The sequence below is a fragment of the Anguilla anguilla genome, chromosome 17, assembly GCF_013347855.1.
Source record: "Anguilla anguilla isolate fAngAng1 chromosome 17, fAngAng1.pri, whole genome shotgun sequence".
NCBI classification, from domain to species: Eukaryota; Metazoa; Chordata; class Actinopteri; order Anguilliformes; family Anguillidae; genus Anguilla; species Anguilla anguilla.
In genome coordinates this window covers 15,453,199-15,467,274 of record NC_049217.1, presented here as the reverse complement: position 1 = coordinate 15,467,274, position 14,076 = coordinate 15,453,199, and the positions used below count along the sequence as shown (strand labels likewise).

Genomic DNA, 14,076 nt, shown 5'->3' with positions numbered 1-14,076 from the left:
AAGGCTTTGAATGGTGACGTCAGTTTAAATTAAGACTCCGCTCTATTAATAATAATAATAATAATAATAATAATAATAATAATAATAATAATAATAAACAAAACAAAAAAAACCCTTAAACACACGTCAAATTGTCCAACCCATACAGTACAGCGCGAGGCAAAAGAAATGTGTTCAATAACGTGTTAACATTTCCACGAGATGAAGCTAAAACTTCCCAGGAAAATCCACGGATTTTAAGGAACAATATGAATATTAATAAGTGGGTTGAAACACAGCTTTTGTGGGCATTCCCGGCAAAATGATACTTCCTTTGACCAATAAAGTTGAAGTAGTACTTTTAAGCAGCCAACCAGCTCAGGGAGTTGGCGTTGACCCTGCCCTCTGAAGCTAAAGGGACACGAGCGTGTTGCTGTTGTCAGTTTTGCAGGGAAAAGTGGCAAGTTGGACGTGTGACGACGAAGCAGTGGAGAAGTTACACAATATAACCAAAAACGTTAATAAATCAAGTTTTTTGCCTATAGTCTGTTAGTGAAATTTAAAGTGTATAGTGGCTAGCTGTTTCTGCGAGCTCAAGCTGATACCTAGTTCGGGAAAATATTAGGAATAGGTCCATATCATCACAAAAGAAATTAGCAGGCTTGCTAGTCGAGCTAGCCAACAGCAGCGTTTGCTTGTTACCTCGCGATAAAACCATAACTTAGGTTTCCGACAAGGCGAAATCACTTACGAAGTTCTGTGAGTAACTTCGAACAGATTAAGTAAAAGTTCACGGTATATTCAAAAAGTCAGATAATTGAGTTATTTGAAGTTGTGAAGTGTGGTCGGTTTGCAGAGGCTTCCACTAAGGATGTCTTGTAGAAGTGGAGTTGGCAGGGGGGGCACCTCGGGTGTTCAACCCCTCAAAGCCACAGTCCCCTTCCAGCTACACAACAAAGCCCAGCCGCGTCCGAGGGATGCCAAGACAGGTAAATATGCCAATGACTTTACAGAGATGCACTTTACAGTCATAGAAAGTGTGCAGTTTGGATGCAGCCTAGTACGAGCGTGAGTTAGGCTGTGTATAAATATTTGCCGTGGCTGAATTGCTGGAAAGACGCATAATGTCCGGTAAGTGACCGTCAAATATTTTACAATGGTCAGCTCGTGTAGGCTAAATGCCAGTTCGTTACCACACATTTGAAAGGTCTAAAACAGTAGTTTGTGTTTCACTGGGTCAAACCACGTCTGTAGGCTAAGTTATTCAACAGAAGAATGTGCTCCAAGCACTAGCTCCCCCTACCCTGGCATGCATGTGTGAGTGTGTAAGTGGAGAGAGGAGGGATTTAGCCTAACAAGTTAATTTCTAATTTACCAGCCAGCTCTTAAACTGTTTTGATCAGGACCGTCAGCTGGCTATAATAGATCAAGGAAAGTGTAGTGATTTATTCAGGGTTAAGTGCTGGAACTTTTTAGTCCATTCATTTTTGTTTACATGCGTTATATCTGACCACACACGTTTCACGTTTGAGTCCTGCATTACTGCTTTAAGAATAAAACACTATAAAGACCAATAGATTTTCATGGCCACACACATGCCACCCTAGGCAATACTCTCCCTTTGACTCACAGAAAGGGGTGTGTATTGCAGGGATGTATTTTTTCCCCCTGATTCTTGTTAACCTCATTAATCTGGATATTACTCTCAGACCTCTAAATGTCTGACTTTATTGAAGGTTCTCTCCTGCTATCAACAATCAAGAACTGCTAAAGCTCTTGATGTGTAATTCTTATGTATAATTCTTATGACATAACCAAGTCCCTCTACCTGCGATTTAGGCATTATAAAGGGTGTGAAATTTAGTATTCTATGAATAATTGGGGAGAATTCCATCCTGGTTATTCAGGAGCTCGATGAATGTTGGCTGTGGAAAGGAGAATGTAGTTTGTTTTCATAGGAGCCCCTGCCTCTCACACTAATGTATCAGACTGTACTTAGCCCACAGCTCGTTTGAGCATGGGGAACCGCCAGCTCACAGTTCCTGGTGTAAGGGCATTCTGACCTGCCTGGTCAGTGGAGTGTTTATTTTTATATCACGCCTGCCCTCTGTAGCTGTGCTTGGTGGAAGGTGTGTCTGTGTGTGTCTGTGTGTGTCTGTGTGTGTGTGTGTATGAGAGAGAGAAAATTATTGCATACATGTGTGTGTGTTAGTGGGGGAGGCTGTGTTTGTGTGTTTGAGTATGAGTGTTTTTGCGTGCCATGTTTGTGCATATGTGCGCACGTGCGCGTGTGTACGTGTGTGCGCACGCCTGTGTGTTGGCGGGGGCGGGCAGAAGCGGAGCTGAATGGTAGCTGTGTTAGAACTGCACCTGCTGGGGATTACTCAACTGTCAGTACTCACCTAGCTCTGCTCAGCCCTACGGGGGGGGTCAAGGGCAGGGCTTGTGAATCATTTCCCTAAGAAAAATAAATAAAATCTGATCTTACTGTTTTTAGGTATGTTTCTTTTGGACCCCTTTGTCAGAATGCCTGATTGGAATTGATTCCCAGCTCGGTTGCTGGAGCACCGCAAGGAATATTGTGTGCCTCAGCTGGCCCAAGTCCCATCACCTGTTACAGGGCGAAGACCAGCAGTCTCGCTCAGAGCGGTTCTATCAGGGGTCAAGACGAGCAGTCTTGCTCTTCGACCCTCGTGGAACCCCTGTCAGGACAACACTGCTGCTCTTCAACACTCATAGAACCGCTCTGAGCAAGACTGCCGCTCTTTGACCTATGCTCTGTTCAGGGTGGTTCTATGAGTGTCGAAGAGCAGCAGCCCTGCTCTGATAGGTTCTATGAGTGTCGAAGAACAGCAGTCGTGCTCAGAGCGGTTCTATGAGTGTCGAAAGGGCAGCCGCCCTGCTCTGATAGGTTCTATGAGTGTCGAAGAGCAGCAGTCCTGCTCTGATAGGTTCTATAAGAGTTAAAAAGCAGCAGTCTTGCTCTGATAGGTTCTATGAGTGTCGAAGAGCAGCAGTCTTGCTCTGATCGGTTCTATAAGAATTAAAAAGCAGCAGTCTTGCTCTGATAGGTTCTATGAGTGTCGAAGAGCAGCAGTCTTGCTTTGATAGGTTCTATGAGTGTCGAAGAGCAGCAGTCTTTCTCTGATAGGTTCTATGAGTGTCGAAGAGCAACAGTCTTGCTCTGATAGGTTCTATGAGTGTCAAAGAGCAGCAGTCTTGCTCTGATAGGTTCTATGAGTGTCGAAGAGTAGCAGTCCTGCTCTGATAGGTTCTGTAAGAGCAGGCATAGAGTGGTGGCTGGTGTGTTTGCTGTGGATCTGAGTCATTGCACCTTTATGCACTTCAGTCAGAAAAACTGATTTTGCACTTCAGGAAGTCCTGGACAAGTTTAAGAACTTCCTTTGTTAAAGGAAAAATTCACCCGCCCAACAAAATGTATTATTACTGTCTGCTGACAAAAATACTAACAACCCAAAACAGGATGCGTTTAACGCCCTGCTTTGTAAGATAAGTCAGTCTACCAATGTAATGTTCCTATCTTTATCTTTAAGATGGTGTATGCAGCCATTTCCCCATTTCCCATAGTTCATTGCAAAGTCTTTTTCTATGGTGTCTGAGATGTTGGTTTAATGTTTGGTGTGGATCATATTACGTCACTTAAATTTAAGCGCGGCAGAATTATTATTAGAATTATTTTTTAAAAAGGTACATTTTTGTTACTCCTTTAGCTGAGAAGACCAAGTCACGGCCTCCGAAACCGAGCATTCGCCGGACCCTGTCTCTGGACAACATGGTGGGCCCCTACCTGCAGGGCCAGTGGCCCAAGGAGCCGCACCAGGCAGCCTCCTGCGTCAACGACAAAGCCACTCAGGTGAGCCAACCGGAAGCCTGGAGCTTGCACAGTATTAGCCCTTTAGCCTGTTAGCATGGTGGTAAACTGAGACCCCCCCTGGCCAGGCTAAACCCCATTTACCCCTGACGGGGCGAGGTCAACAAAGTGCAGAAATTAGCTGGTCATAATGTCACTGCACAGAGCATCACGGGTAAGACTCTGGCAATCACTCAGATCTGTTTTCCTGTCCTGTGCAATTCCGCTTTGATTTATATTCTCTGCGTGTAAAGTTTAAATGGAAGTCATATGGGAGAATTAGATCATGTACTCTGATAGGCCACCCTGGATGAAGCAGCCCCAAACGTAGACCCTCCCCTGTCTCCGCCCCTGTTGTACACATCGCCCTTCCCACTCACCTCCCTCCCTTCTCGCTGGTGTTTTTAATGAAACGTTAGAACGGTCGTCCGGAGTTTTCTCCCATGCGCTCAGGCCTAGCGGAGTTCCCCCCCCCCCCCAACGCATGCAGCGCGGAGGCGCTTTTTATAGCCCGGGTCCCATGATGTGAGGTGCAGCAACCCAACACCAGAGCCGCCGTAGGAATGTGTGTTATTTGTGTGTCCTGCACTTATTTATTTAGCCACGGAGTGCGACGGTGAGCGGCGGGCAGGGCTTCCTGGCTCCCCTTTGTACACTCTGGACGCCGTGTCTGCATCAGCGGTCACATTAGCGCCTAACATGGCTGTACAGTAGTGTTAGCATTAGCGCCTAACATGGCTGTACAGTAGTGTTAGCATTAGCGCCTAATATGGCAGCACAGTAGCATTAACACATAACATGGCTGTGCAGTAGCATTAGTGCATAACATGGCTGTGCAGTAGCATTAGTGCATAACATGGCTGTACAGTAGCATTAGTACCTAACATGGCTGTGCAGTAGCATTAGTGCATAACATGGCTGTGCAGTAGCATTAGTGCATAACATGGCTGTACAGTAGCATTAGTACCTAACATGGCTGTGCAGTAGCATTAGTGCATAACATGGCTGTGCAGTAGCATTAGTGCATAACATGGCTGTGCAGTAGCATTAGTGCATAACATGGCTGTGCAGTAGCATTAGTGCCTAACAGGGCTGCACGGCTGCATTAGCGCCTAACAGGGCTCTACAGCAGCATTTGTGCTTAGCATGGCTGTGCAACAGTGCTAGCGTCAAACATGACTGTACAACAGCATTGGCATTGGAGCCCACCATGGTCGCGCACCAGCATTCGCATTAGTGCACATCACGACAGCGCTAGCTTCGGTGCCTGACATTGCTGTGCACCAGCATCGGTGTTAGCGCCTAGCACAGGTTGCCGTATCTAGGGGGAGAAAGGGACTCCATGAGTGCAGTACATATGTACAGTACGTCAGCGTTAGCTTTAGCGCCCTAAACAAGGCTGGACGCCGCTCACGGGTGAACGGAGTCAAGGAGGCGGCGGCGGCGGCGTTGCGTAACGCTTTGCTGGAATTCCGGCGCTTTGGCCCCTGCCCACTAATACCTGGCTTCATTCGAGCTCTCGCCGGACCTTAAATAACCCACGGCTCACCCTGTCTATTTAAAAAAAAAAAAAAAAAAAAAAGAGTTTTCTTTTCAGAAGTCTTTCACGCCGAGTTAGACAGCAGGGCTGGGCGCGGACTTGCCCTGGTTCAGAGCGAATACTGAGAATTCCCTGGGAAATTCTCATTTCTGCCGACTCGTCAATTTCATGCCGAAGGGCCTGCCCTTAACGGGGAAGGAAGTCCGTGCACTTTTATAGGGTTCTTATTATAAGAAATCCCTGGCAGAGGGATTTGGGCTGATATGTGAAAGCTTTGTCTGCGTGTTTTATGCACATTGTCCTCAAACTGTTCCTGGATCAGAATCCACGCTTGGTATAAATTGGTAGGAGCTGGGTTAGGGTTAGAAGAGCTGATCCTGGAACATTCATTCTCAGGGATCCTGAGCCTGTGTCACTGTTGCCTTGATACTGTACAGCTCTGCTGATGTAGCCTGCTGTACTGTTCTTCTGGGTCCTTGGGTTTGGGGAAAGGGGGCCTTAAAGCAGTTGCCTCGGTGACGAGGGTGGGGGGGGCGGGGGCGGGGACGGCCTTGGGCTTGACGTTCCGGATTCTTCTCCGCCCGCAGACGCCCAGCACCTGGTCGGACGAGTCGCGGGGCCGGAGGGCGGGCGTGGGCCACAAGCGCTCGGCATCCTGGGGCAGCGCGGAGCACCTGAAGGACGTGAGTGTTTCCCACCCCGACCCCGCCCCCGCCCCCGCCCCCCCCCCCCCCCCCCCCCCCCCCGCTCGCACTTCCCTTTGCAGGAGCCCGGCTGCTTCCTCACCGAGCGACGCGCTGCGTTAGAGCTGCTCTGGACTGGAGAAAAGAAAGCTTTAAAGCGCTTACTTAGGCTTGAATGCCACTGGTTTAATGCACTGCATTCTAAGAGCAGGAGAGCAAACTGCATTAAAGGGCTTCCAGAGCATGGATGGATGTATTGTGTGATTGATCAGTGTGAGAGTAATGTGTGATTGATCAGTGTGAGAGTAATGTGTGATTGATCAGTGTGAGAGTAATTTGTGATTGTTCAGTGAGAGTAATGTGTGATTGATCAGTGTGAGAGTAATGTGTGATTGATCAGTGTGAGAGTAATGTGTGATTGTTCAGTGAGAGTAATGTGTGATTGATCAGTGTGAGAGTAATGTGTGATTGATCAGTGTGAGAGTAATGTGTGATTGTTCAATGAGAGTAATGTGTGATTGATCAGTGTGAGAGTAATGTGTGATTGATCAGTGTGAGAGTAATGTGTGATTGTTCAGTGAGAGTAATGTGTGATTGATCAGTGTGAGAGTAATGTGTGATTGATCAGTGTGAGAGTAATGTGTGATTGTTCAATGAGAGTAATGTGTGATTGATCAGTGTGAGAGTAATGTGTGATTGATCAGTGTGAGAGTAATGTGTGATTGTTCAGTGAGAGTAATGTGTGATTGATCAGTGTGAGAGTAATGTGATTTATCAGTGTGAGAGTAATGTGTGATTGTTCAGTGAGAGTAATGTGTGATTGATCAGTGTGAGAGTAATGTGATTTATCAGTGTGAGAGTAATGTGTGATTGTTCAGTGAGAGTAATGTGTGATTGATCAGTGTGAGAGTAATGTGTGATTGATCAGTGTGAGAGTAATGTGTTTGATTAGTGACAGTATTGTGTGTTTGATAAGATTGAGTATAATGGGTTTTATCAGAGCGAGACTGTGTTTGATCAGTAAGAGTAACGTGTGTTTCATCAGTGAGTAATGTGTGATTGTTCAGTGAGTAATGTGTGATTGTTCAGTGAGTAATGTGTTTGATCAGTGAGAGTAACGTGTGTTTGTTCAGTGTGAGTAATGTGTGATTGATCAGTGAGTGTCATGTGGTTTTGATCAATGAGAGTAATGTGTGTTTGATCAGAGTGAGAGTAATGTGTGTTTGAATATTTTTGTCCTTTGGGAAGCCATTTTTCTGTGTTCTCCCTTGCTTTTAGAGCACTGTGTGATGTCACATGCACAGGCACCACTCCCCTCTTGTCAGACATTCCGTTCAGCAGGCCCTCTGCTGCCTCCTGTTGGCCGTTTGGCCTGCAGCGGTAAGCAGTGCAGAGTGGCAGTGCATCCCTTCCCCCAGCAGGGGGAGTAAAACCCACGCCTCTCTCCTCCCGCTCCGCCCACAGATCGCCAAACTCAAACACCACCTGCAGAAGCGCTCCAAGCACGGGGTCCCATCGGGCCACGGGCGGGACCCCCAGCAGCAGCAGCAGCACCCCCCGCCCGCGGGCCACGCCCTGGGGGCCACGCAGGTACCCCCCCCCCCCCCCCACACACACCCCCCTTCCCCACTCTCAGATGACTCCCCTCAGTCTCGCTCGCTATGAATCCGCTGCTGTTTTCATTCACGCTGCACGTTCAGCTTCAATCCCATCAGGCTTTCCACTCCTGCCATTTTGGGTAACCTTGTGTGCTTCCTTCAGAACAGGGGTGTCCGAAATCTTATCCAAAAAGGGCCGACGCAGAGAATTTCAACTAGACTCATTAGGGGTGTCTAACCGGGGTGGGTGCAGGTTTTTGTTTTAGCTCGGCGCTAAAGGCTCCCGATTCTGTTTTATCAAGGTCTCGATTGAAGGCCGTGATTGGCTAATTAGTTGAATCAGGTGTCGTAGTGCTGGACTGAAATGAAAACCTGTACCCACACTGGGCCGGCTTTGTGTGTGTGTGTGTGTGTGTGTGTGTATATATGTATGTGTATATATGTATATATATATGTGTGTGTGTGTGTGTGTATATATATATATGCGTGTGTGTGTACCCCTCAGACGATGCCCCTCACACCCCTGTGCCGAGTGACCCCCCGCCTGCGCCACAGTGTGGAGGGTTTGAACCTGGAGCTGGAGAGGGTGTTTGTGCACGAGAGCCCTGCAGAGCGACCGCAGGTCTGTACCCAGAGCACTGTGACTGCCGCTGTGACCTCGCTCCCAATGAACAGATATGCGCCTGTCCTGTAGTTATATAGACTCTGCTGCTGCCCGGCCCCTCCCCCCTTCTGCCGAGACTCCTCCTCCTCTCGCAGTGACTCCTCCCTGTAGGGGGTGTGCCACAGTCCTTCTGCGCTGCCATCACCATTCCAGCAGCTTACCTCAGCGCTGTCCCTGCAGAGCAGAGTGGTGACTGTGCTGTGGCACGGGGCAGCTCATGTTTGTGTTGCACTCTGCCCTCCCTGCTCGTAGATCCTGGACGTCCCGGACGGCCACAGAGCCCCGGTGCCCGCCCAGAGGTGCAGCAGCGACTCGCAGAGCGACCCCTCGCCCGCACTCCTCTCTCCTCCCCCCTCCCCCTGCTCTGCGGGGGAAACAGGTGAGTCGGCCCCTCCCCCTCTGAGGCCCCGCCCCTCCCTTTCCCTCACTCCTCCCTCTGATCCATGGGGGAAACAGGTGAGTTTGCCCCTCCCACTCCTAGGCCCCACCCCTCCCCCTCCAAAGCCCCGCCTCTCGATGCTGAAGGACTGACGTGTTGTCCCCTCTCCCCGCAGCGGACACGGCGGACTCCGGGACCCTGTGCTCCTCCCCCTCGCCCCCCCCGGGCAGCGCCGGGCCCTCCCCCTGCTCCCCGCGTCCCCGCAAGACCTGCAGCTTCCAGAGGGAGCCGCCCGAGGGCTGCGAGAGAGTGCGCGTGTGTGAGGAAGCGCTGTGAGTCTCTCAAACGCGCTTACTTACGCACTTATACATGCACATATACACACACGCACACACTTATATACATGTACATGTACACACATGCACACACTTATATACATGTACATATACACACATGCACACACTTATATACATGTACATGTACACACATGCACACACTTATATACATGTACACACACACACACACACACACACACACACTTATATACATGTACACACACACATATGCACACACTTATATACATGCACACACACACACACACATGCACACACTTATATACATGCACAAACACACACATGCACACACTTATATACATGCACATATACACACATGCACACACTTATATACATGCACATATACACACATGCACACACTTATATACATGCACATATACACACGCACACACTTATATACATGTACACACACACACACACTTGTATACATGTACACACACACACGCACACACTTATATACATGTACACACACACACGCACACACTTATATACATGTACATATACACACATGCACACACTTATATACACACGAACCCATACGCACGTATACACACACATACGCACTTAAATACATATACACACGTGCACACGCACAAAAACACACTAATATACATACACACATACACAATTATATACATATACACACACACGCACACATACGCACTTATATACACACATACACACTTAAATACATATACTTACATGCTTATACACACACACAGAAACACAGTAATATACGCACACACACTTATATACACACGCACCCACTTTAATACATTTACACACACTTGTACCGACAGGTGCACACAAACACACACTTGTTTACACACATACCATGCTAACACACACATGCATGCTCTCATATACGCACACACAAACTCACAAATGCATATACCCCTTGTATAGTGGTGGAAAAAAGTACAACAATTCTATGGTTTTACACATTAGAACAAAACTAACCCTCATGTCCTGACCAACAGTAACATAAATGTGACCTTGTGTGACAAATGAAGCAACAGATTTTACTCTGTCATTGTTTATTCAACTGAAAATAAGTCAACATGCAGAAGTCTTCAGTGGAAAAAAGGTTCACCCCGTGATTCACTCGCTGTGGTTTATCCTGGTTTATCAGTCTCACTGCTTCAGCTCATTGACGTTTGAGGGCATTCCTTTACGCACAGCTCTCTTAAAGTCCTCCCACAACATCTCAGTGGGGCTGAGGTCCGGACTTTGATTGGCCAATCCAAAGCCCAGAGTCTTCCCTTTGTCCGCCTTTCAGTTGCAGATTGGTGCTCTTTGGGTCATTGTCCTGTTGCAGGATTCCACTCTCAGCCAAGCTTTAGCTGTCGGCCAGATGGTGTCACATTTTCCTGTAGGACACGCTGGTAGAGAGGAATTCATGGTGAGCCCAGTGATTGTGAATCACCCAGTTCCTGTAGTTGCAAAACAGCTCCAAGTCATCAGCCCTCCCCACCATACTTGACATTTGGCACGAGGTTCATGAGGTGATATGCGGTGGTTGGTTTTCACCAGACATGGCATTGTGCATTACGCCCAAGCAACTCCACTTTGGCCTTGTCTCTTCCCGTGGACAGGCTTCCGGGAGTCTTGTGGTTGACTTGGGTGCAATTCAGCAGACCTTAGCTGTGCTACAATATTCTTTTTGAAGAGAGGGGTTTTTCTCCTGGCTAACCTTGTTCAAGTGTGCCATACTCGTTTAGTCTTTTCATAGGCTCCACCATTAACATGTGACGTGTTGACGGAGGTCGTAGGTCCCTGGATGTAGTTTTAGGGCTCTTTCTCAGAGCGTCATACGGTTTGCTCTTGGGGTGAATTTGCTGGGACACCCACTCTTGGGTAGACTGCCAACTCTTCTCCATTTGTAAATAGTCTTTCTCACCGTGGAATGACGGGCTTCACATTATTTGGAAATTGCTTCATATCCTTTTCCCAGGCTGATGAGCAACAGTTGCTTCTCTGAAATCATCGCACACATTGTTTGTCCTTGGCATGGTAAACCTGAATGTTCCAGACCAAGCTGTCATACTGTCTGCTTTTATATACAGGTGCTAGCACTTCCTGATGATCAACTAAACACCTGCACTTAATTAGCAGCACCTGGTTCTAATTACCTTCTTTATTAATATGGGAGCTATAAGGGCACACAAATGGTTTATGCATGTTGGCTTATTTTTGTTATAAATCAAGTATTTTTTGTGTGATATGAGTCACATGGGATTAGATGTTTCTACTGTTAGGTATTAGTCATGTGTGTTCCAGTCTCCAAAAGAGGGTGTAATTTATTTTTCACATCATTGTATATACACAGTGTACATACTCACACACACACGCTCACACACACTGAATACACAAAGCCTGTTCATGTTACTGCAGGCTTTAAAAGCAGCCAGTATCTATTTGGGACCAGGGTTATGGGGATCGTGGTACACAGGAACACTGCCCTCTGCTGGAACACCTCATCCCCTCAGCTTGGGAATGATCCGTGTTTTACAAATGCGCTGCACTCACATTGGGGGACATTATATTACAGTCATTTGGCACTTATCCATTTACTGTACAATGTTGGCCCATAAAACTGATAACTGAGGAAAACAAATGCTCTTAGGAAGTCATTGTTGGTTGTGTAATTGGTGGCAAGGATAAGTGGTCATTGCTAATCAGTGTCTCCCCCCCCCAGCTCTCCGTGTGAGGGCCAGGCTGCCCCACGCCCCTCCTGCCCCGACCCCAACAAGGTAAACTTCACTCCCCACGGAGGCTCCGCCTTCTGCCCCGTCAGCCTGCTCAAGCCCCTCCTCCCCTCCATGGACATCCTGTTCCGCAGCCTATCGGTGTCCCCCGTCGCCGCCCGCCCGGGGCAGGGCGGGGCTCCCGCGGTGGGCGGGTACCTGGGAGCCCTCCCGGACTCTGCCACCACCGCCATGTGATTGGGGAGCGGAGCGGAGGAGGCGGAGACTGTGAAACAGCCACCGGCTCTCCCGTCTTTCGGCGAGGATTTTCCCCCCAAATGGAGGAAGAACCCCAAATCGATCCACAAAAAAAAGTGCTTCTCCCACCTCTGTGCAGATTCTGAGTCAAAACTGCTTTGGTCTCTCTCTGTGTTTACGTCAGTACGAAGACTCACTCCCTCTGGGTGCTCACACACCCCACCTGCTGGACAGTAGGAACACTGACATCTCACATGAGGACCACTGAAGGACCTATCGCATTGCAGCTGTGCCTGTGACACCAGGACTAAAGGACCTATTGCCTCGTAGGCAAGCCTATCACATGACGGCTAAAGGACCTATCGCATCACAGACTGTGCCTGTGCGTCACACTGTACACACTGTTTGTTGGCTTTGTGCACGAAGCCAGGCGTCACATCTTTCAATGAGAAAAATGAAACTTCACTGTGTTTTGTATGTTAGCCTGATAGAAAAGACACTGAAGACAAAAAATGTTGACATTTTTGTCTGCTTTAATGGACGGCAATAGTCTGTGGTTCCATTTTGCTTGCATGTCACAGGGGCGGGGTGGCAAGCGTTCTTAATGGCGTTCCAGCGCTTGAAACACGAACAAACTAAGAACGTCGGGGCAGACCGCTGGTAGTCTGAATGTGGCCAATCGATTGATCGTTATGAACTTCCGGAGCCGATGGCGGTGCCCGTGAGGCTTTCCCGTGCGTGGCGCTCAGGTCCGTTTTCGCTTTGCCACGTCGAAGCAGAACAGACCTGGCGTCGCTTCAGGTACTGACACAAGCAAGGCTAAGGTTCGAAAGCAGCAGCAGCAGCAGCAGTTGCTGCAGTAGTAGCAGTATTTAGTTAACAGTGCCACATACGCCCCATGATCAAATCACTCGCTGTAGCCTTTCGTGTCTGACATCTATTAGCACCAATCTTTGAGAAATACTGAGACAGTAAATGGGCAATGTTTCACTGTGTTTAAAAATAAATAAAAATAAATAAATAAAAATCTAATGTAACAATCTGAGATTAAATTATCCCTTCGAAACAAACCAAAAATACCACAAATACCAATGCTGGATGGTTTTAATATTTAATTCTAAATATTTATTTGCAGTGTCAGCTTAAAGGATGTTCATTTTTTAACCGAAGTCAAACCCAGGATGGGGAGCTCTGTATTATAAATAAAGGCAGGGTTATAACTTTTCAGACTTAAAAATTGTACAAAACTGCAGTTACACGAATGTACTGCAAGGTATGAAGCAGAGTGCACTGCGATGAAGTATGATGCTTTATGAACAATTTGAAGTTGTTCAGTTTTGAGGTACGGAGGCATTTTCTGCTTCAGTTTAATTTGACAGCATTTAAATGCTTCAACAGTGTGCTCTGGTCCAATACATAATGTCGTCCCACTGAGAAACAGTGAGACATTTAAAGTATTTCCTATGGCTCCGTTTATATTTGCCAGGCCCGTGGCATGTTCTGCCCAGTGCTTCTGTTTGGTTTGAGTTGTGCCAAAACGCTGAGACGTGAAACGGACAGTCCCATACAACAACAGCAGCAACCCCTGGCCCCCTAAAGCATGGCTTTGTAAAGTGTGAGACGAGACCTCTAAACAAAGATTTACATCTGTCTTGTATTTATGACCTTCAGAGTATAGGCTACAGCAGAATAGTCACACACTTACCTGTGGTAATTTCCCCCAGGCTCTGCTTCAAATGGATAATGATAATCAGTTTGTTTATAAAGTTCTATTTTTACACTCTGGCACGTTTCTCTAGAGAACCAATTTGAAATGAGTTTTTAGCCAGATTTTTTTTTTTCAATGACACAACGTGTTTGGGGTAAGGCCTTACTCTGTTTCAGACCATTTATTTTGTCATGAATTTCACTTTAATAAGCCAATTAGACGGACTGTATACTACTTATGTATGTTAAAATATATGCTTAAACAATAGTGCTGTTTTTTTTTTTTTTTCTTCCACTTTTGGCATCTTACTGACGTTTTGTAATGTATTTTGACCAAAAGATGTATATGAACAATGC

General features: G+C 47.2%; 1 protein-coding gene across 1 annotated transcript; it reads left to right on the top strand.

Moving 5' to 3' along the window:
• The first annotated feature begins 431 nt into the window (after nucleotides 1-431).
• LOC118216846 (protein FAM117A-like) lies at nucleotides 432-12,502 on the top strand. The gene is made up of 8 exons (XM_035398411.1): nucleotides 432-968; nucleotides 3,711-3,853; nucleotides 5,978-6,073; nucleotides 7,538-7,663; nucleotides 8,177-8,293; nucleotides 8,588-8,714; nucleotides 8,890-9,046; nucleotides 11,766-12,502. The coding sequence occupies exons 1-8, from the start codon at nucleotides 851-853 to the stop codon at nucleotides 12,010-12,012; spliced, it is 1,131 nt and encodes a 376-aa protein (XP_035254302.1). The 5' UTR covers nucleotides 432-850; the 3' UTR covers nucleotides 12,013-12,502.
• The last annotated feature ends 1,574 nt before the right edge of the window (nucleotides 12,503-14,076 follow it).